Below are 24,896 nucleotides of genomic sequence, written 5' to 3' on the forward strand. Positions count from 1 at the left end.
TAAGTTTTGTCAGTGCCTAAAGAGGACAATGTGAAACGACACTACAGTACATTACACAGTAAAACACTGTATAGTGTATGTATAGTGGAGAATCAAGATGCACCATTATTGCAGAATATAAGAAGAAATTGATGCACCAAACCAGTTTTTTTTTTTTTTTTTGCAAAACTTAGCAATGAACAAAGTTCTAGCCTTGCCGCATTGTACAAAGTAGAACTGGAGTTAGGGAAAGCAAAAAAAGACTTCTAGTGATGGTGTGACAGTGAAGAAATGTGCAACTGAAATGGCAAAACAATTTAGTAGGCCAAAGTTACCTGAGAAGTTCAAAGCAGTGGCATTATCTCAACAGACCATTGCAAGACACGTACAACACATGGATCAATACGTTTCAAAAAAAGCTGTGTGATTTAATAGCAAAATGTGAGTACTTTTCTGTGTCTGGATAGAAGCAGTGATAAAGCAGATGCAAGTCAACTTTTAATTTTTGTTCAAACTATTCAAGATGACTTTACTATTACTGAAAAACTCTTATATCTTTACATGGGACTACTAAAGGTACTGATATTTTTGAAGCAGTTCAAAAGTCTGTTATGAACTACAGAGGATTTGATAAATGTTCCTGCATCGTAACAGATGGGGCCAAAGCTATGATGGGGACTGGAAGCGGCTTTTGTGGACTATTGAAACAAAATAATATTAATTGCCCTACAATTCATTACATAATTCACCAAGAAGCACTCTGTGGAAAATTTCTATGTGAAGTCAATGCCATGAAGGTAGCTGTAAAAATAACCAATATTATATGAGGAGGTAATAGATCAACGAGTCATCGTAAGTTTTGAGATTTCTTGAGTGAAATGGATGCTCCATATGATGAATTTCTCCTTCATTCTGATATTCACTGGTTGAGTGCTAGAAAATGTCTGGAACACTTTTTTGCCACTTGGAAATAAATACCCATAGTTCTTAAAATGGTGTGAAGTCTGACATAACAGAACTTGAAAATCTAATGCAAGATCCCATATTTTTATCAGAGCTTGCATTTATAACCGATATAACCAACCATTTGAATGAGCTGAACTTAAAACTGCAGGGTAAACAACAGAATATTGCCAGCTTATATGGTCATTTGAATGGCTTTAAAAGTAAATTGAAGCTTTTTAAATCAACGTTGGCTAACAATATTTTTATTTTTTTCTGAATTTCAAAGAACATTTTGAAGAAACGAAGAATTTTGAGGAAATATCATTTTCAGCTCACGTGAAGTATACTGAACTGATGATTGAGGATTTTGAGAATCGATTTGGTGATTTTAAGGAAAACGAAGAAGATATTTCAATTTTTATTCAACCTTGACTGCCATCATTGAAAATGTAAGATCTGACCTTCAGCTGGAATTGTGCGATTTGTATTCAGACCCTTTTTATACTAGCAGAAGTGAAAACAGAGAATATTTTTTTAAATTACTACCAATAGGCAGGTACCCGAAATTGAGGAAGCTTGGACTTAAGATGAGCTCAATGCTTGGGAGCATATATCTTTATGCAAGCACTTTTTCAATGATGAAATTCATTAAATCAAAGTACAGATGTTCATTGACAGATAATTCTCTTGCAAATTTACTCCGATTGGCAGCTACAAGCATCGACACTGATACAGCTGCTTTAGTAAATGAAGCTGAACTACCGCAGGGCTCTCATTAAAGTGAAGAGGGTGAGAGGTGTGCTGGTCATAAATGCAGACAGGATTTGGTCATAACTTTAAACAGAGGTGTGACAGAACTCCAGGACAGACATTCAATTTCTAAAAAGGACTACTGTTTTGTGCATTTGAATCTAACAAGTTCCAGTGATTCAGACCTGTGAAGAATTTCTTAAGCACTGAGCAGAGGCTGCCAAGAAGAGTGTGCATGCAGAATGAAACACGTGACACTGCTAACAACTGAGTTATGAGGGTTAAAAACCAGCAGGTTTAAAATTTTACTATGGCTAGAAAACTGGCCCTTAATGGAAAGATATTTGTTCTTTAAAAATTACTGCATCTTGTCTACTGTTTCAATAAAAACCTAGCTTCCTCTCACTACCACGTATACTACTCACTCAGTCTCCTCTCCTACTCCTCTATCTTTCCCTTCCATCCCATTAGCCCTTCTAGCTTGTTCCACCTTCATGTGGAGCATCTGCTTTATATCGGTTTGAAATTAGTACAATATTTGTACTTAAGATTTAGGTTTATGAGTTTAGAACAGTATCCATTTGAGCTTAGTACTAACTGTATTTACATCCTGCCTTTATTCCTAGCCCCTAACTAGATATTGGTATATCTGTTCATTACTATGTTTCATATTGTATGTATATCTAATGTTTGCTGCAGTATGTATTATTTGCTATTGTATGTATATTCAATTGTTCTTCATGTACTCTGCTGCTTATGTATTGTTCTGTGGAGTTTTTCTCCCCAGGCCTCTGCTGAAAAATGACCTATGTTCAGTTAGAATTTCCCGGTAAATAAATGCAAATAAATAAATAAATAACTTTTATAAGCACCATGGCTTTCATTTCTTATGAAATTTTTGAAGTGTTTGCTAAACCTAACTAATGCCATAGGGCTCTCCAAGTAATTTCAATATATGTACTGTATTTACTATGGATGTGTTCCTCAGATAAATCTTTTTTTTTAATGCAGTCCTCAGATTACGTACTGGCTGGACAGCCCTGTCTTAAGCTATAATAAGTTACCATTATCATTTAAGTCACCCTCGTTTCATAGTTGGGTCTTTTAGAAATATATTCATAATGAATACATAAATACATATCAATATTGGTAAATTTTCCTTTATTGCTACTAAACATAGTACATTTTGCACAACTGAAAAAAGATGTCTAGTAAAGTTGAAATGCAAAGTTGTACAAAGATCTCTATCACGCCTAAGCTATTAGCTCAGTTGTTGGAAATGCAAATAGTACTTCACACGACAAATGGCAATTCCATATGGCCGAAATGACCGCAATGCAATTCTACAGTAGGTGGCAATGCAAATTTCAACAATTTTCACAGTTCAGCAAAGCAAAACACTCAAATCCCAAAAGAAAAATGGTACACCACAAATGTCAATCCCACATAGCCCAAAAAATACCAAACTTTGGCTGCATGAAACACTAGGAAGCCTCACTCTCTTTGGCTCAAATGTAGAGCTAATGGACGAGAAACAGAGAGAGAGACAGAATTCCTGTAATTATTGGTAAAGAGCAGCTGAACAGCAAATAGTAATAGCAGATGAGAATGAGACTTTTTTGGAATATTTACAGCTCCTCCTTTCCAGCACTGGGCCCTAAGCAGCTGCCTAGGCCAAACTGTGCTGGATCTCACCCTGCTCCAGTGTGCCATTTGTACTAAAAGCCTTGAAGTTCAGTTGTTTTGTGTTGCTACATGGCAAGCACCCTTGTGCCCTGTTAAGATACTGCAAGAAAAGAAAACCCCACTTAAATGTGTCACAGAACATTATACCAATTTACAAGAGAGGCTGAAAGTGGTGACACTCAAAATACAGAAAAAGATAGAAACAGCCCAGGCTACACAAGGCTGTATAATAAAAATGCAAGAACCAGGAACTTCAGAGTTGAAGATCACATGTCAATTTCGATCAGCTTCACAGAAAACAAGCTCTTACTGGGGTCTACTTGAAACAGTGACATTTTAAATGAGCTAAACTAAGTGTAAGACAGACTGACAGGAGAAAGCAGGAAGATATATACCATATCAGTGTTCTGAAACCACAGAATGACATGCAGTTCTCTGTGGCTAATTTAATGGCAGAAAATGATGGAACTGGTGGAAAAGGAGAACTTATTTTTATGCTTGCACTGAAGGCAGATAACACCACCAAATCCACTGAAACAAGACATAGGAGGTTCTACTGAGAAACAAACAAGTGTTTCTGAACTACATGGCAAAACAAATCTGATTCAAAACACATACTGAAATCAAAACACATACTGAAACCATTCTAGAAGCAAATGTTAACTTAAAACTTTACAGAGTACAACAGTCACAGAGAAAGTAGCAGTGTTAACCTACCACCTAAATGCTGTCAGTCACGAGTGCACTGGTGAGATGCTTATTTAGATGTCTAATGCAAATGACATACCAGCTTGTGTACCACAAAATGCCCGACAAGATGGTGAACCTTCTTAGTTTCCAGACCTACCGGCCAGTGATCTCAAAACTTTTACTCACTCCATTGCAGATCTAAAGCATTAAGAAGCTATCTGTGAAGTGATGCTCCCCAAGGACCATGCTGGAAGGGACAAGATGGTGGGGCAGGGTGTTGAAGCTGTAGTCTCTAGAAACACTGTGTTGGTCCTAGCAATGTTTGGGCCCTTTTTTGAGCTTGATATTACTATATTACAGATCCTGAAACAACTTGCTCTTTTCTCGACATTCTTGGATATTCACTTTTTAGTATATTTTATGTCACATTTTATATGTCATTTCTGTACACAAGTCAAATGAAAAAAAGATGCAGTAAAACAAGACAGACAGATAGGCTCCACCTCTTAATTCCTGGATTAGTTTTAATGAATATGGTTTACACCTGTAAGTACTGAGCTTCGGGGGCCTGTTGAGACACATCTAAAAAAAAATCAAATGGGTTTCGCAGCAGTTATGTGGAAAAAACAAATTTGTGTTCTAGTATCCTTCACTGCTACTGCTGACCACGGGTCTATAAAAAGAAATGCCAGGGTCAATATCACAACTGTTTGCTTTGTGACAGTTAATTTCTTGATGTAAAACACCATACAGGAAACCCCAAACTATAACATGAAGAAAGCACCCATTTTAATTCACAGGTCTTATGCAGGTCAACTGATCCATTTACATGAGCACAGAGAATATACTTCCCTGTGGTAAGCAGGCTACATTTCATACTGTTATGGGGGCTTCGACTTCCCCAACAACCCATATCCCCATATCCACCCTACCTCTCAATTATACAGATTTTCGCAGAATGTCCAGAATTCTGCCTCATATTTTTGGTATGTTACTCATAAAATTTGTGGTTTTCTGGTAAGTCTGTGAAAACTGCAGTCACTAAATAATGACATACATTTGAGTTTCAGTCTTCATATACTTCAGAAAATGTTTGTTAACACAAACCCTGTTATTCTAGCAACTGTCTAAGTTTATAACAGCAATATTTAAAATCTGTCCTTATTTTGGGCCTTTGTCCCTCCACTATTTTAGGCATTGTCTAGATTTCTTCCACTACGAGTTTGAGAAGTATGTAGCCATCTCATTTTACCTCACTGAAATGACTCCTATTCAAAACAGTGTCACACAGCTTCCTGTTGCCAACAAAATTAGTTCCAACAGGTTCAAAGGGACAACAATTCCTACAAGTATTTGAATGAGTATATTAGAAAAATGATTTTTTACCATATTAGTCTGTATAGTGATAGCAAAAAATAGATTTGCATTTTAGGTCACAATGGAACGCAAATCCTAAATAGTTCAAACCTTTAAAGCTCATAAAACAACTAAGCAGCAGAACTTACATAAAAGTACAGTAGGGAACAGAATTTTCTGGTGCGTGGATTAGCACTTAACAGCACCATAAACTGTGTGCTAGCTTTGCCTTGAAGATTCTTTTCTACTGCAGTTTATTTTTAGGTCATATGCATCTACCCATGCTCTTCTCTCTCCTCACATGTCTCATTACAAACACAACAGGTAGAACTTTAAAAACAGCTTCTTACCTGGTGGTCAAGTATTCTGTTTTATGGCCTAAGGAAAACAGAAGGGAAGAGGCATTAATTCCAGAACTGATGAAAAGCATGAAGTGCTGACAGTGATTATGATAGGCTGGCCTGCTGAGTCTGCATTCAATCAAAAAAGCTACTTGGGTGCTTGCCATCTGTGCATACATTTTTCTTCTGATATCAAAGTCACGTCTGAAATAAAGGTTCTATAAACAGACTACAGGCTTTACTTTAAAAGCTAAACATTTTGGTGACTGGGTTGTATGCATAACCAATGTGTTATGCAACTTATGCTTGTAAACGACATCTCAACAATCTGATTAGCTGGGAGGGTGGGGGGTGTACTTACTTGTCTGCCTTCTTGTACACAAATACATATTTAGATATCACAGTGATTACTACAAGCTGGACTAAGTTCAGACTCTACCACAATTAGCTTCTATACCTGAATGCTACCAATACTGACATATCTCTAAAGTTAGACAAATGTTGTGTTTATGTTAACTGGCATTAACACGTTAGCCACAACTCAGCACTCAATACTGTACTTTCAACAGCCTGAGCTGCTGTGTGGGAAGTAAAGAATGTCTGTAGATACCAGTGAAAAAAATCAAATTGTCTTACAAATTACAGTGCATATGCTTATCATCACGTACCCTCTCCGAGTGCTTTCTGCAGCAAGTCGCGTTTAGCTTGTAATTTGGTGATGAGATTGCTGCCTTCCAGAAGCTCTCTGAATTTCTGTAGATGAAGAGCAGTTTGAAATTATTTCTGTGCTTTTTCGTTTTCGAAAGCCATTATAAAAAAAGTGTCAAAAACCATATCACATGCCTGAGATAGCAGGAAACCTACCATGAAATAGAATTGCTCTGTCTCTTGCTGGTTGGCTCGCCTTTTAGCAATGCTGGGCTTGCTTAAGTATGTCTCAGAGACAGTAGATTTCACAGACTCTGTAGAGCGGCTATGCTGGAAGCACTCTGATACATCATAGTCTTCAATGGTCACCATATCTTGTATTGTTTGCAGAGTGGCTTCTGTGGTTTTCTTAATCTGAAATGAAAAGCAACCAGAGAAAGTGTTACTTAAAAAAAAAAAAAAAAGCAGAAGCAAAGCATAGTTGAGATTCTGATAATCTGTGGATTTATAGTAAATCCCCCCGTAATTCACAAAAGACCATTTATGACTGAAACAGTAAAGTTTTCACAAGTCATTTCAATTCACACTAAACAAACAGATACATCACAGCCAGTTTATGTTCAATACAAATATATAAAAACTACAAGAGAAAGAGCTTCTGCAGTCTTTCCTCACTCTGAAAAGAACACAGCAAAATCTGAAATGTCCTAACAAATGTCACAAGTGCACTGTGCATTTTAGAAAGGGGGTATGTTGTCTGTACAATGTATCCTGTATTTGCTATTGAAATTAATGTGCAGTCCTGTGTACATGGACTCCACAAAATCTTTCAAGCAAAATGGTCTTTAATGTCATAAAGATAAGTGACAAAAGGAAAAAAAGAAATACAGCAAGAGGTCATGGCCTCTGCATTTGCTGAAGTCAATATGTACTTGAGCTGGAGACACCTCTGATGGAAGCACTGCCCACTGCATAAACGCCATTTCATTTTAACTGCAAAATTAAAGAGGACTTGCCACACAACCAGCCCACACATGTAAGGTGGATCAAAGACTAGAAATTACTACAATAAGATTTCCTCTGCTGAAAATTGCATTGTGTGTGATTAATCACGTTGTCCACTGCCTTGGTATATTAAACTATCTTCCAGTCCATTGCCTCAATATATTAAACTATCTGCCAGTACAGGCCCATATCATAGTCTAGTGTGATTTCTTACAAACCTCAGATTGTAATACTAAACATATGTATGGATGCCTTTTACAGTGAACGGCTGGAATACTGATGTTCTAAATGTCAACATGTGAACGTCAACAAGAAAATGTCGATACACTTATGCTGATGCTCTACAGATCAACCTCAGAACAGCAAAATAACATACATCTCCCTAACCCCTGCTAATTATATAAGAGACAGCACAATCCCCTGGCTAAAGGCAAGTTCCCTTATCCTGGGGATTGTTGACCTCAAACAACTGTCTACCTTCTGTTCTGTCAACCAAAGCATCTTGACAAAATAGTCTACATTAGAACGTTCTACTGAATAAGACTGTTTATATATATATATATATATACACACACACACACACACACACACACACACACACACACACACACTAGTCATTATATCAACACTCAAAAGAACAAAAGATTCATCTCACAAGATTAACACAACAACGAACATTGTCAGAGCATGCAAAACTACAAAAACATTTTTTGCAAAGGAACAGGCTCCCTGCACCCTCCATACCTCTTGCAACTTATACAAGCTTACTACAGGATCGCTCACTACCAAGGAAAGGGCACACACTCCAAACCCAGTAGAATAACAATCTTGCACCAATTTCGATCATCTTTCCTGTCCACTAAATGAAATTGCCAGGACAAATGCCATCTAAACCACAATTTTATTAATATCAAAAAACCTGTGTACATGTGTATAAATGGACAGTTTAGTGCGGCCAGTCAATTATGTGTTTGGGGTATGAGAGGAAACCAACATACACAGAGAAATCACAGAGATATGGGGAGGAAAAACTCTAGAAGAACTGTGACTTGAATGTCAGGATAGACTCCCAGATGTTGAAGCAGAGGCACAGATATTGCCACAAAGCCAGAGGTCTGAGATAAACTTTTCGTAGCTTATTGGGCAGATATATGAGAGGATTGTTTTTTCTAATTCATGTGAAGACTGCAAGTGTTTTTTTCTGACTATGATCTTTTATGGCCCAAAACAGGCTGATAATTGTGTTCAGAGGAGAAATCTGATTATATGTAAATGCAAGACTGTGATAACTTCAGTTAACAAGTTACAATATGTCAGTTCCATGGACAGAATATGCAATAATATTAAAGGATGAGTCAAAAATAAGACTGACTGTGGGCATCTATATCTGCTGAAATGCCTGACTGTCTATACTTCATTCATAGGTTCACAGGCGTAATAGGCTTGCTACCCTTGTGGTCCATTTTAAGTCTAGCCAAATTCCCTGTTTTTGCTCGAAATAATCTATCTCATATGGTTACAGACTTGGCCTTACCCATCCCATGGTCGATAATCATATAATCACATGTCACCCCTAACAAAAATAACTGGAATCACACCACAGATAATTTGATGAGAACCATGCAATGGATAAAGTAGATGCCTCTTTCCATTAGTATAACGTGGGTAATCTTGAGGTTTCTCATCCATAAATCTGAGCTGCACTTGAATATGGACAGGGATTAACTTTTGTTATATGTGGATGGGAGTCTGTTCCACAGCAGACGTATCCTCTGTAAGATATACTTGTCCTTCAACACTGTACTAGTGATGTTGCAGAAAAGGTTTAGATCCCTAAACAGAGTATGTTTGATGCAATTTGACTTGCTAATGTGCAGTAAAATCCATTAGTAATGGGTCAGGGGTTGCCTTGTATGCCAAACACAGGTCATCCCTTACCAGTCTGTGGGATACAGAGTATAGCGATAGGGCTTTGAGTCAGTCCATGTAGGCCATGTTTAGGCCTTGTATCCTTTTAGTAAGGTATCTCTGTGGGAATTCCAGTTGTTGCATGTGTTTGGACAGATACATGTCAAAGGGGGCATTACATAAAATGACTGGCCTAATCAGGGCTGAGTAAATGTGTACAATGACATCCCTAGAGCTAGACACAATCTTTTTGTTTATAAGCTGTGCAATATATAAGGACGTTCTTATAACAATAAGTACATATTGGTCAAATGTTAGGTTGCTGTCCATAGAAGTTCAAAAACCCAAAACAACTAGGTCAGCTCTTAGGGCTGTATGTCAATGTGGTACTTCCCTTGGGTACATGACTTCCCAAAGGACACAACAATACATTTTTTGGCATTTAGTTCCAGCAGGATGGCCAAGTCATTTTGAGATTCAGTGATTGCTCCTAGCTTGCAGTCATTTGCAGACTTAATCAGCCAGAGCTCTTTTGGCTTTTACTTCAGAAATGTAGAGGATGAGCAGGAGAAGTCCCAGCACAGAACCTCTGGGACTCCACTGGTGAATGGTCCCTGTGGAGGCAATTTCCCTCTTTTGATTATATGCAGTCTATCTGTTGGCAATCCAGGGGTTGACAAAGAAGTTTATTTCCAGTTAATTTAGCTTTTCTCCTACGCCTGAGTGGGGAACCTTGTAGAATGCTTTAGCCTGGTCGAGGTATGGGCTGTTTACCATTTTGTCTTCAGCCATTGCTTTGGTGACCTTTTCAAAACAAAATAATCCACCAAGATGGTGAAGTATGACTTGCCCTTGACAAATCCAAACAGAGAAAGGTCCAGAGTTTGGAGGTTCCATATGTCCTGACTCATTAATTCTGTAAGTCTTTCCATGGCTTTGCATATGAAGCTGTCAAACTAATGGGTCTGTAATTGTCTGGGTCTGTGGAAGGACCTCCCTAATGCTGGGGAATAACTGTAGCTGTTCCCCATTCACCTGGTACAAAAGCTGTATGGAGACTGCTATTTAAGACTGCATCCAGACACTTTCAGGACCCATTGATGCAGTATTTTTAGCTTCTGATAGCACTTTTAGGACTTGGTCTTGACAGACAGACAGGAAAGGGGTAAAGTTAGAGATAAATTTATCAGCCAGTAGGTTCACTATATCTTTAGTCTCAGTGTAGGTAACATCATTCACAATCAGCTTAGTGCATTGCTGCGTTCTGTTTTTGAGATTATGAACATAACTATAAAATTCCTTGTGACTGTCTCTGGCTTGGGTAGCTGCTTTATCTTTTCTGTGGTCTGGGGTGAAGAGGCCATTTCTTTTTTCTGATAAGCAAGTTTGACAAATAAGAGCAATAACACACGAGGCCAATCCATTTCCCGACTTTTTTTACTGGATTTCATACACACATTTCTCCTTTCTACAGCGGCTTTAACTCTCCATATTGGAAGTGTGCTTTATATACAGTTGTACATAGTTCATTGTTTTGAAAATGTTATTTAAATTACATTTAGATTTTTCTGTTTTGAATAGATTTAAAAGTTTGCTCCTCAAAGCAGCTTATCTACAGAAAAAATATTTCACCTGCTATAGCAGTGGTTTGGGAGATGTTAAACTATACTGTTAAAACTGGTATTCCTGAAGTTATTATGAAGCTGTAAACAAAAATGATCAACCTCTACAGTGCTGTTATGGTGTAAACTCTCAACATTTTATCCTACAAAGAAAATAGGCTCTACTCTCCAATTAGGAGAGTGAGAATTCTCGCTTACATCAGGAAACTCACAACCTTCAGAATTTTATTACTGGAAATCCACCTTGCATACAAAAAGCATGTAAGTTTGGGTATTTCAAAGGGATCCGTTCTGATTTTACAGCAGGAAGGTGTAAAGGAGTTGCTACTGAATGGTATTTCAATGGAGATCTAATTCAAGATGTGGGTGGAGTTTATTTAGAATTTCCTTCAGTAGGAGAATTATATGAGATCAGTGGAAGTTCCACTCACCTAGAAAAACTTTTCTAGACTGTTAAAAAAAGTGGAAAAGACTGTTCTGAGTTCACGTTGTCCAGTCCTACTTTTAAATCATGACTATAAATTGTTTACATTCTTATCACAGCCAAGTGCTTGATCAAGATCCTTCCTGCATAAATAGGTCTAGAACACACTCAAGTTATTCTAGGAAGGACTATTTTTGAACATTTATGAAAACTATAGTTATTTTAGATGAAGCAGACAAGACAGTAGTCATTTTGGAGCCTATTAGCTTTGACAGAGAAAAGACCTTAGTTCATGCCTTAAGGTGGTATTTATGGAAGATGTCATCTAAGACACTGACTCTCTTCAAGAGGAATCTTGATGAGTGGATGGGAGATCGTAGGTTTACCCCGGGTATCACTTCTATGTCACTGTTAGACAGAGGCACAGTATACTAACTTCGAAAAAGGGCATAGCAAAATTAATTTAAAATGGGTGGCGAAAACCAAACATACTCTGGCTAGGCTTATAAATGCCCTAGGGCAGATAGCCTAGTATGAACCTATGAACCTATGGACAAATTCATTAATATGATTAATACAATATATATAGAAGCTATTGTCCAGGCTATTTTTTTTTCTAAACACCTTTACTGAATTATCACTTGTGACATAGGCAAACAGTTTTGAAATCAACATGGGTGCAAGACAGGGCATGTCTATTACTATCACTTTTCTTCACATTACACTTACATTCCCTGGCAGAATTATTTTTGGGCATTCATATTAAACAGTTTATTATCGTTATTTTGAAAGGCAAAACATTTAGCATTCGAAATAATGAAAAGTTAACCGAAACCAAACTTTTCGAACGTACACAATGTCGCCCCAAATGATCGACACATCTGAGTTGACATTGTTGCCGAAAATATCACGTGATAGCCGTATAGAAGCTGATGTAAGATTGCTTGCAAAGCATCAGGCACTGAAGTGGTTTGCAATTCCCTTAATTATATATGCTGTGAAAGAAATTCCATAATCTCCTACCTCCAGATGCTATCATAAGATTTGCATAATAGCATTAGACTTTAAAAGTGGGACAAAGGGGAACCTAGGGTAATTTTAGGAAATGTTGACACTTGCAACTTTGACAGAAACAGCAAAGCAGCTCTATTAAGATTAGGTTATTATACATGTCTGGTTAGGAGGTGTTATGGAAAAGGTTATATTAAGTTACGATGGGGGGGGGGGTTAACTTTAGTAATATATAGAATTACTGAGAAAACTGAGTCCAAGGCAGGGTGACCTAGGATATCTCTTCAAGTTAGGAGACAATTTCTACTATAGTCTGTGCTCTTAAGGAAACAAAGTCTTCAAAACGAGGTGGTACACAGAGTTGTGGTAGTAAGGAATTTTAAGCACAGCCCAACTTTATTACTTTAGGAACATGTTGGAAAAATATGGCTTAGGAACATAGGACTGGTTGCCTGTAAAATCTACCTTATTTAGTAAAGCACTTAATACATATGACCAGCAGGTAAAGGAAACTGTAAAACTGAAATGGGCTGGCTATAAACAGGAGGACAGACCCTCAGTGGGCTGTCTTGCTGCTTGATGGGCTAAAAGTGACCAGAGCTAGCAAAAGTCCACAAGTGGGGTGACATGCAAAACTCTTCTTGAAAATTCATCGAGCTGCACCATTATAATTAAGAAACTAGTCTTCAAATCCTGATTACTCCTGAAAATGTGAGAATGCTATTGTTATTCAAGTAGTTCTACCTGTCATTGAGGATTTCTCAGTGCGTACCACCTATTTGTAAGCGGTATTGTTCATCTGCTTTGAGAGGCTGCATATACAGTTTTAGGGAAGTGATGCAGGTAATAACTGGTCCACTTTTTTTTTTTTTTTTTTTTTTGTGAGAGGGCAGTCAATGAGGAGCTTTCTTCTTTGGAATGGCCCTAATGTGATTATTACTATTACTTGCACAAAAAAGACAATAGCCAGAATGTGGAAAAGGATTACCAATAATATCTAATAGGGACATAAAGGAAGAGTTAAATGAGATGGGAATGGGTAGAAGGTGATAAGACGAAAGCCAGTGCTTTGAATAAATACACTTTCTAGTCATTATAATTAAATAACTGACCCTTTTATTTAGGTCATAATGTGGTTTGCCATGATTTCAGGAGGCTCATTCCATCTCAGAGGACAAGGAAAGTCAAGATAGCACAACTGCATTAGGAAATGGGTTTGTAGTTAATGCTGCAAATATTCTTTTAGATGTTTGATTAATTAGTTCCTGTTATTTACCAACTGTTTTATTCTGTGATACAAATCAATTAAGGAACCCCCTTCAAGGGATTTAAAAATAAAATTACAGAATTAAAAGAGTCTGAAGTGTTGATTTCCTGACAAAAAGCACTCTTTCGTAAATGGCTTATATTAAAAAGTATACACAGAACTCACATCTGGCAGTGGTTCTTCTTAATTTGTATCAATTACCAAATTAAACATAATGGAAATAGCACATGTAAAATACTGTCCCACAGGTTTTAACTGACCATGTCTTGAGCTCTGCCTACGTTGAGTATACAGAAGCAAAGGGTGGAGTGTAACTATAACAGGGAACACAGAAAGGAGGCATCTGCAAAAAATACTTTGTGTACAAAAGGGGATAAAACACATACTATTTTTAATACCAGAACTACCTACATTAACACAGGTGTCTATAAACCATATGAGATGTTGTGGCTATCACTTCAAAAGAACTCACTGAACAAGACCACTGGCCAACCAGCATTCACCTACTCCAATCATATTATAATTTGATCTGCCTACCTCTGTGAATGTAATGGCAGCAGAATACTGACTTTAAAACAGTCCAACAAGCCTGCACAAGCCACGGCATGCAACAAGGAACCAGTCAAGGAGATGCAGTGTAATTAATGTGACTGGAACTGAAGCTCTCGGGCAACAACAGCTTTGCAACAAAAATCTATAGCCCCTACAGTGCTTCTAGGACAGATACTGATGAGATATCATAGGATCATAGCAACTTACTAGGCTATTGGCCCTGAGGCCCTTACAAGTCTAGCCAAGAATTTAGCCCATGTTCCCACACGTCAGCACCCTATGCCACTGTCAAGCAGGGACACGGGTGGAATTCCAGGGATGTATTTTCTGTTCCCCATCCAGTTATCCAGGTTGCACTTAAAAAGGTTTAATGAGGTACTCTGCTTTACGTGGAGAGGGAGTCTATTCCACAAAATGGGGTGTTTCTGGGACACAAATCTGTCCTGCCAACAAGTCCTATTGATGTCACAGACCAGGTTGAGGTCATGAGTGTGGGTTACTCAAGTGGAGATCCAAGAAACAAGTGCCAGGGAACGTTGATACACGGTTCAGATAGTTTATTCCACAGAAGTTAAAAATCACAAAGAGTGTTCAGACCAGCAGTGTCCACAGAAGTTAAAAATCACAAAGAGTGTTCAGACCAGCAGTGTCCACAGAAGTTAAAAATCACAAAGAGTGTTCAGACCAGCAGTGTCCACAGAAGTTAAAAATCACAAAGAGTGTTCAGACCAGCAGTGTCCACAGAAGTTAAAAATCACAAAGAGTGTTCAGACCAGCAGTGCTACTTGTTTCTTGGATTTGCAGTTTTTTGAAGTGCTACTTGTTTCTTGGATTTGCAGTTTTTTGAAGTGCTACTTGTTTCTTGGATTTGCAGTTTTTTGAAGTGCTACTTGTTTCTTGGATTTGCAGTTTTTTGAAGTGCTACTTGTTTCTTGGATTTGCAGTTTTTTGAAGTGCCACTTGTTTCTTGGATTTGCAGTTTTTTGAAGTGTTACTACACTCTTTTGGTTACTCAATTGGAGCTCGACTTGCAAATATGCAGCAGTCCCATCAGGGCAGGGTCTGAGATTGCTTTGTATACCAGACAGAGGTCACCTCTGACAAGTCTTTAGGAGACTGAGTAGAGGGACAGGGCTTTTAGCCTATCTGTGTAGGGCAGATGTTTGAGCCATGGATTCTCCGGTTGTGGAACCTCTGTGGTCTCTCCAGCTGCTGCATGTGCTTTGTGAGGCACATATCGAAAGGGCATTGTACTCAATAATGGGTCTTATAATGGAAAGATACAGGAATGTTATGACCACCTTGTCCCTGGATGAGATACCCTTACTAATGAGGTGGGTCATGTAGAAAGCTTTCCATACAACAGAGGCAATATGGTGGTCAAAAGTCAGTTTGCTATCAACCTGGGTGCCCAAGTCCCTCACGACTAATTGCGTGCTTAGTGACTTACTATCAATGTGATAATTTCTGGGGACGTCATTCTCCCCAAAAGGGATGATGATGCATTTTTTTGGCATTCAGTTTGAGGCCATGTTTCTGGCACCAGTCATTGGTTTGGGTGAGACCCTCTTGGAGGATGTCCACATCACTAGGGGGAATTGATGACAGCAGCCAGCTTGCAGTCATCTGCAAACTTGGTCAGCCATAGCCTGCTAGATTTGGCCTGCACCTCTGAAAAGTATATTACAAACAGCAGAGGCCCCAAGACCGATCCCTGGGGTACATCACTTGTTAAGGGTCTACTACTTGAGGTGGCTTCCACTATTTTGACTAAGTGGGTTCTATCAGTGAGACAGTTTGCAAGCCATCTGGTAACATATGGATTGATGCCTAGTTGAGAAAGTTTATCTATTACACCCAAGTGGGGAATATTATCAAAGGTCTTGGCCAGGTCAAGGTTGGCAGTGTGCACAGTCCTCCCCTCGTCTATGGCCTTGGTGACTGTCTCAAAGAAGTTGACCAAATTTAACAGGCATGACCTCCCCTTGACAAAACCAAACTGTGTGGGATCAAGTGTCTGGAGGTTGCCAATGTCCTTGTTAATGAGGTTCGTGATAATCCGCTCCATGACCTTGCAGATCAGGGTAGTTAGGCTGATGTGTCTACAGTTTCCTGGATCGGTGGATGCTCCACCTTTGTGCAAAGGGATGACAGTAACTGTCCTCCACTCGGCTGGGATGAAGCCAGTACTCAGGCTTTGGTTGAATAGGGTGCCTAATGGTGCTGCAAGTTCCTGCCTGAGTTCATGTAGGATGCAGCGTGGGATGTTATCGGGTCCCATAGAGGCTGTATTTTTTGCCTTTGCGAGGGCAGTGATGACTTGCTCCCTAGAGATAAAGGGATGGAGGCAGGTACTGGAGATATCCTGTTTACTGATGGGGGGGGGGGGGGGACAGAGGTGTGAAGTTTTCACTGAGCCTGTCTGCTAGCAGGTTGGCTATATCTACAGGGTTTGTGTATGCGGTGTCCTTGACCACCAGTTCTGAGCAGATATGGGTGTTTCCCTTAAGATTGCGGACATATGTGAAGAAAGCCTTATGATTGCCTTTAGTAGATGTGGCCAGTTTGGACTCGAAGTTTGCTTTGGAGGATTACACTAGTGCTCTTACTTGCTTGTTCAGGCTAAGGAGAGATTGCTTCCAATTAGACACTTGCTCCTTCTTGGTCCTGGACGGCAATTTCTTCCTTTTATTATAGAGTTTATTTATTGTAGCTGTCCACCAGACAGGTTTACTCTTCCTTGAGGAGGGTAACTTTTTCCTGTCTGGTATTCCTGATTCCATGCAGCTATATAAATGCTCATATAGTACTTTGGTATAGGTTTGGACATATGTGCCAGTTCCTGTGGAGGGGGCTGTGAAGCTGTTTATACCTTCCCTCAGGAGGTTATAATCAGCTCTAGAGAACTTTTTTTGTTTGACCCTAGCTGGGGGCAGGGCCGGCCTTAGCTGAAATGGCGCCCTTGGCGAAGTAGTGCTCCGGCGCCCCCTTGCACACTACCCACAACATACTCACAAAACAACCCTATTTGAGCCACACCCACAGGTAGGTCACTCCCCAAGAAAGCCACTCCAGTAATTTCCTTAAATCATTTAAATGCATAAGAAGAAAAAGATACCTTGTAATGTAGTTAAACTGCAACTATCTTTGTGTACTTATTTCCTACTTTAAATACCAGAACTGGATCATAGTCAAATAGGGCCCTAGCAGGGTAATAGACTGCCCCCCCCCACCCCGAGTAACCCCTGTTGCAGCAACCTCTACCCTACAGCAACATCCCCCTCCCCAGCCATTCCAGTGTTCCATTACTTGGCTATTTCTCACCAGTTACCATACACACTGTTAAAATCTATCAGTGTGCATACTGTTTTCTTATTTACTTCCACAATGTTTGCAGATATTTGTCTTTCGGCTTTTTCCCGGTAAGGGGTCGCCACAGCGGAACTCCGGTCTGCTAATGATTGGCAGTAGATTTTTACGAAACGCCGAAGTGCCAGCTCGATGCCCAACCTTCAATGATGGCACGCCCATTTACGCATGCATGTCTTTGGAACGCTACCCAACCATGGGGAGGACATGCAGACTCCACACAGAAGGCACTCCCAAGCCAAGCCGAGACTCGAATGGGAGAACCTCTTGCTGTGAGCTAACAGTGCTACCACCGTACCACTGCAACATAACACACAATGTTTACAGATATACTGAAATAAAATAACACAAACACAGATAGCCATTTGCTAAACAAACAATACAGTCTCGCAATGAATACAGATTTAGCATGAGCTGTAAACCTCTCTGCCCTTGAAACTCATACTCATTAAAATAGCATGAAAACCCAGATTCATAGAAAATGCATCTGGCTAGTGGAGGATTAAGTTTACCTTTGGGCTGTTTTCATAACAGACTAATTGCACACATTTTTTAGGGCCATGCATACACGTATTTGTTTTTTTATTCATCTTCCTGACTGTATTAAATTCTATTCCTTGTATAATACAGCACCACTTGTTAGAATAGGTTTTAAATTTGTAGTTTTAAACATTCTTTTAATAAGGAATGAAACAAAATGTATGAACCAATTAACTACCCATTTCAGAAAATTTCAACCATAAAAGGCCACTCAAAACTTCTGTAATTATAATCCATCAATATCACTCGATACACACAATCTCTGCAGAAGTAAAACCATCTGAATAATTCTACATTAAAGAAATCTGTAACTAATGAAGAGGTTGCTACTGACAAACAACTTTACATTTTAATGTTTCACCTATAAATTCAGTGCCTGCTACCCTTTTGCATCAGTTTGTCTGCTGTTGCTGCCATCACTATATCCTTTTTCCTACCCACACCACCCTCATGCTACTTATGCTCTCTGTTTTTCTTATAAAAGGGCACCTGTCCCACAAGAAAACACATCTCCTCCCCTACTGCATATCACTCTTTCCTTCTCATTGTCCTTCTGTATGTTCCTCTGCTTACTCTTTCCCACTTTCTACAGTCCTATTTACCCAATTCCTTTCCATTTTTAATGCAAACATAGCACAGAGTTTGCTGTTTAGACATTGTTTGGGGTCTCAGCTGTGTCTGGAATGGTATGACAATGTATGTATGGGACTGCATCATTGTGAATGTGCTATTTCTGTACTAGCATTTATTGGTTACAGACATATAACAAAATATCAGAATAAGATAAGTTGCTTTGGTTGTCCTCTCTAGGATCAGGGGTTGCCAGCAACTGCTGGGTTAGCTGTTGCCTAAAACCAGCCATGTGGTCTCCAATTATTTAAACATTCTTTTTTTCCTTCCTTACGAATCAACTTTATCACCCCCTCACAAACCTTACTTTTGCCATTCATTTCTAACCCTTACAGATACAACTTTTTGAAATTTACTCATTTCTTTATAAAATTCATAATCAAGGCCATCTATACCAGGTGACAAACTGACATTCACGTACTTAACATCTTCCATCACTTCTACTCTAATATCCCTTATTAAATATTCATTCTCTCTTTCTGTAGATGTTCACGTCCCCATTACTTTTTACAACTCAGTTATTACTATTTATATCTTTCTTTAATATACTTAATCAAGTCTATTGAATTTCTTTGAAATTTACATGGTCAAAACCATAAGAGCAACTATTTAAAATGTTCAAAATCAGCTCTGGAAAACAAACAGCATTACACTAAGATCATGGTACAGTGGGACTTGGGGACTGTGCCTTTTCTCCAACGTAGTGCTATCTCAGACTTAGTACATATAATTAGCAGGGAATGTCGGGGGTGCAGGGAGGGCCTGGTCCCCTACAAAAGCATTCACTGTTTCTGTAGTTGTTTTTCAACATTTTAAAATGTCTATCGCATGGCCCTGACCATGTGACTTTCAAAAATGTAAAGGCTCGACAAAGTGAAATAGACCCTTTTAATGAACTCTTTTTCTATTATTTTTGTTCTAAAATTGCTTATTCTTTTCATTTATAGTAATTTCAATTATCAAATATTCCTTTTTAGACATTTTTCCAAGAAAAGGACTAACTTATTGCTTTCTACCTTGTACAAAATGTAAAATGTCGAGTAAGCAAAATACCGACGTTCATCACACCGAGACCACGTCGCAAACTCACTACACTGAAACTTTATTACACCGACTCACACAAAGTTGAATAAGTAAGCCCAAAACATTGACAATTAAAACAATGAAAACCATATAGCAGACGTCACACCATAGCTAGTGTCACCCGTGCTGTGCTCGCAAGTAAACCACAAAACCTTGAAAATGAAACAACACCGTGGAAACAATTTCCACTGCGTTGATACTCGAACTTCCAAAACATATTAAAGTAGCCAGTCTGTGCAATAACAATCCCACATGTGAAACAGTAAAGACACAAAGAAAACAAGACTTCCCAAACACTAGTGCCAACATTCTATATCATAATCCCATTATCCCATAATACCTTTTTGCTGTTGTACAAAGATGACAGACCTAAAGCCTGTTGAATCTGAACGGCCACACGTGCACGGATGACCTCAACCCTCTCTTCACTGAACTAACTAAAGTTCCATGTGTGACAACAGATTTTTTTTTTTTTTACTTACTGAAGCCGGTCAACCTAAAGCTATAAGAGTGGGAGGGGGCTTCCCCCTTCCTTTCGCCCTATGGGTCTGTTATTTTGTGATCTTCTCAGCGCCCTTCACTCAGAGACAGGGCGCCGAGAAGATCGCAAAATAACAAAAGTACAGTAATTAAAATAAATAAATACATAAAATTCCGCCCTTTTCGAGGCCGGCTGTACGGCGCCCTAGGCGGTCGCCTAGTTTGCCTATGCCTAAGGCCGGCCATGGCTGGGGGGGGGGGGTCGGGGGAGATGGTGACTTTGAAAGTGACTGCTTTGTGGTTGGATCTTACCAGGGATGATGACACTGTAGGGTGGCTAGGCCTACATTTGGCTAATTCTGCTTTTTAGAATCCTACAGTCATTAAATGCTTCATCTAAGCACAGAACTTAATCAAATGTACTGGGCAGTTCCTGAGGCCTACTGTAATAGTAACAACACATTTGGTATTTAGTTTACAACCAAAGTCTAAATTGCTGTAGGGCATTAATTATACCACTACACTGTAAGTGACATTTTTTGCTTTTACTTGTCAGATGAAAACGGTTGACTTGATAAAAGCTCATTCACAAAATATATGAATCTGAGAACAGAAAAAAAAATACACGGATAATATTTATGCAAAAAGAACTTGGCACCATGGCTGTCTAAGGAATGTAAACAACTGATGAAGCAAAGGGATCTAGCCTGGTCAACCTGGAAACAAAACAAAAATGAACAAAATCGTGTTCATTTCAAAACACTAAGTAACAAAGTGACAAAACTGATCAACAGAGATAAGAAGTCATATTACTCCCAGCTTCAACTCCAGCATAAAATCAACCCCAGTAAAGTTTGGCACTCCATATCTTCTCTACTTAACCCCCGAAGAAATGGAGAGCACATCCTATCACCTGATAGATACCCCTCCATCACAAATAGCAGAAAACTTTAACAAGCACTTCATAAAATCAATTTTGGACCTACTAACTAACAACCCTAATGCTGGACCCCCCCCCCCCCAACCTTCACCCTATTTAGATGCCAACCCCAGAGAATCAACTACTTCTACCCTGTCATTATTAACCCACCTACTCAACAAAATATCATACAAACCCCATTCTCATTTCAGCCCATACCCAGTGACACCATTAAGAAACTGCTACAAAAACTAAAACCCTGCTCTATCTCACCTGTCAGTCTTCCACCACACTCTCTCAAACTGGCTGCTGACTCAGTCACCTACCCAATCAATATTCTTATAAATGTCTTTGAATCAGAAGTACCTACCATATGGAAACAATCTTGCATCACCCCATTCACAAAGAGGGCAACTCTTTTGATCCATCCAATTTCCATTCTATATCCATCTTGTCACCCATATCCAAAATTCTCGAGAGAAGTATCCATCAGCAGGTAATGCAATATCTATTGCAAAACACCCTTTTAACCAAAACTCAGCATGGCTTCCGATCTAGCCACAGCACAGCTACAGCCCTATTATCTTTTACAGACACTTTGAACAAGGCCAGAGATGTAGGATGCTATACAAACTCAGTATTCCTGGATTTCTCCAAGGCCTTTAACACAGTGTCTCACCCCTTACTTTTGAACACACTGCCTAACTTAGGCTTCCACAGTAAAATGGTTTCAGAGCTACCTCAAGGATCGTAAACAAGCAGTGAAATGGTCCAACGAACTCTCACCTTTTTTCCTACTGGAGTCCCTCAAGGCTCCATCCTAGGACCCCTATTCTAACATTTTCACAAACAACCTTCACACTGCCTCTCACCATGGGACCCTCATTCAGTATGCTGATGATTCCACCATAATCTGTACTGCTCAATCACTACCAGAACTACTTTCAAAAACTCAAAAGTCCTTTACTGAAGTTGAAGCCTGGCTAAGAAATGCCCAACTCTTTCTTAATCCAAAGAAGACAAAAACTACAGTTTTGTACCTACCATAAATGTAGATGTTCGAGTGCTAATACAGCTGCAGTCATAACAGATGGGTTCTCCTGCTGTCAGGCGGGTCCTCGGTCGGCCGATTTCCAAAGTCTAGGTCCGGCGTCTGTTGTCGTCGCTTCTTCCCTGACGTCAGTGTGACAGGGGTATAAAGGAACCAGCCGACGCCATTTTCTTCAGTTTTTCTTGCCCCAGATGTCAGGTGCACCCAGAAGGAAGGCAATATATAAATTAGTGTAATAATGCATTGCAATATAATCAAAATACAGTAGTTGCAAGCAAATACATCATAAATGAATACCCCAATCAGATTGTATGAGGATGTGCTAACCTATAGGCCTGTCCCAAGAGGGGAAGGAGGGAGGGAAACCTGGACTGCAGCTGTATTAGCACTCGAACATCTACATTTATGGTAGGTACAAAACTGTACTATGTTCATCGTGCATACAGCTACAGTCATAACAGATGGGTAGTATCCCAAAGCTAAGAAAGGGGTGGTAGGCACTAGGTGGAACTAGGAGGAGCCAAAATGCCCTGCAAGACTGCAGTGGCAAAGCCTGCTCTAGATTTGGAGTATAATGAATGGTATGTTGTAGTGCTTGGAGAAGGTATGCACAGAACTCCAAGTGGCTGCTTCCAAAATATCCTTGGTAGGAACTCCTCTGAGGAAGGCTGCAGAGGTGGCTGTGGCCCTGGTGGAATGAGTTCTAATGCCTGTAGGTACAGTTTTGCCATGAAGGGAATAGCAAAAGCGTATGCAGTGGGCTATCCATTTTGAGATTGTCTGTTTGGAAATTGGCTTTCCTTGAGCTCCTACCGCATAGGCCACAAAGAGCTGTTCTGATTTTCTGAAAGGCTTTGTTCTGTCCAAATAATAATGCAGTTGTCTGTGGATGTCCAAGGAATGTAGTAATCTCTACCCTTTGTTTTGAGGATTAGGATAAAAAGTAGGTAAATGTATGGCCTGATTTAAAGCTACCCTGGATACCACTTTAGGCATAAAGGATGGGTTGGTTCGTAAGGAAACTCTGTCCTGATGGAAGATGATAAAAGGCTGGACAGCCATGAGAGCCTGTAGCTCTGAAACTCTACGAGCTGAGGTGATAGCCAGAAGGAAAGCTGTTTTCCAGAACAAATATTGCAAATCTGATGAGGCAGCTGGCTCAAAGGGAGGCAAGGTCAGTTTTTCCAGAATGAAATTAAGATCCCAAGCAGGTATTGGTTGTTTCCTTGGAGGTCTTAAATTCTTAGCCCCTCTGAGGAACTGTCTTAAGAGAGGGTGAGAGAATAAAGGTGGATCAGTGTTGTATTCTGCAGAAATGGCTGAGGCATGGATTTTGATGGAGGAGAAAGAAAGTCCACTGCTTAGTAGTTCAGCCAAATATTGTAGTATTTGAGGTAAATTCAGTTTTCCAGGGTCCTGGCCCTTTTTCTCATTCCAGACACAAAAACGTTTCCATTTTGCGGAGTAAGCTTTTCTAGTTGATGGCCTTCTGGCCTCCAAAATGACATCCTGCACCTCCTTGGACAGTAGGGCCTGCTGTGATGCTAAGGAATCTTCCATGCGGCTAGATTGAGTGTTTTTAGCTGACTGTGAAGAGTTTTGAAGCTGTGCTGAGTCAGAAGAAGAGGCATTAGAGGCAGAGTCCATGGTAGGGAATGCGTCAGGCTCCTCAGGAGTGGGTACCAGTGTTGCCTTGGCCAGTCCGGAGCAATGAGGATCATCTTTGGTCTGTCTGCTCTGGTCTTCAATAGAACTTTGGGCAGCAGAGGAAGAGGTGGGAAGGCATAAACTGTCATTGATGTCCAACTGAAAGAGAGAGCGTCCACTCTCCAGGCCTTTGGATGGAAGATCCTTGAGCAGAATTTTGTCAATTGATGATTTTTGTGGGAGGCAAAGAGATCTATGTCTGGCCTTCCCCATTCTTGGATTATTTCTGTAAAAATTTTGGATGCAACTTCCATTCGTGTGGATCTGTCATATTCCTGCTTAGGTTGTCTGCCAGCGTGTTTTCCTTGCCTGGCAAGTACTGTGCTTGTAGTTACATTTGTAAGTCCATGGCCATGTTCCAAAGTGACATGGCCAGTCTGCATAGGGGTAAGAATGTGTTCCTCCCTGCTTGTTTATGTACCACATAACTGTGGTGTTGTCTGTTCTTATCAATAGTTGACCTGGTTGTAGAAGGTCCTTGAAAGCTATAATAGCATTTATTACTGCTAGCATTTCTTTTTGATTGATGTGAAGGTGCTTTTCTTTTGGGACCATTTGCCCTGAATGCACCGATCTGTCATGCGCCCCAGGCATAGTCCGAGGCGTCTGTTGTGATGACTTGATTTGCTTGAGGCTTGCTGAATGGAAGACCTGTGTTTGTTTGACATGCTTGAGCCCACCACAGAAATTCCTTTTGCAGACATGGAATTAGTGGTATTATTGTTTCCAAACTGTGGCTGTGTTGAGACCATATGTTTTTCAGGTACCATTGTAGTTTCCTCATGTGCAGCTTTGCACATGGGATTAGTAAGATGCAAGATGCCATGAATCCCAGAGCCTGCAGGATTTTCCTTGCAGTCAGCCTGGTGCAATTTGCTAGTGTTCTGAAGTATTGAATTAGTTGCCCCTGCTTCTCTGGCGTGAGGTAGGCCA

General features: G+C 39.7%; 1 protein-coding gene across 2 annotated transcripts in view; it reads right to left on the minus strand.

The window, feature by feature from the left end:
- The window catches only part of SRGAP1 (SLIT-ROBO Rho GTPase activating protein 1), a 1,651,729-nt gene that overhangs the window by 462,232 nt on the left and 1,164,601 nt on the right, over positions 1–24,896 (minus strand). For both annotated transcript variants that reach the window (XM_044088250.1, XM_044088251.1), the window contains exons 9-11: positions 6,612–6,809; positions 6,416–6,500; positions 5,757–5,784 (exon numbers count right to left, since the gene is read on the minus strand). In XM_044088250.1, the coding sequence (XP_043944185.1) occupies positions 5,757–5,784; positions 6,416–6,500; positions 6,612–6,809 (311 nt within the window). The remainder of the gene's footprint in view (positions 1–5,756; positions 5,785–6,415; positions 6,501–6,611; positions 6,810–24,896) is intronic.

The sequence above is a fragment of the Protopterus annectens genome, chromosome 11.part0 (genome assembly GCF_019279795.1).
Source record: "Protopterus annectens isolate FY-2018-M chromosome 11.part0, PAN1.0, whole genome shotgun sequence".
Taxonomy (NCBI): domain Eukaryota; kingdom Metazoa; phylum Chordata; order Ceratodontiformes; family Protopteridae; genus Protopterus; species Protopterus annectens.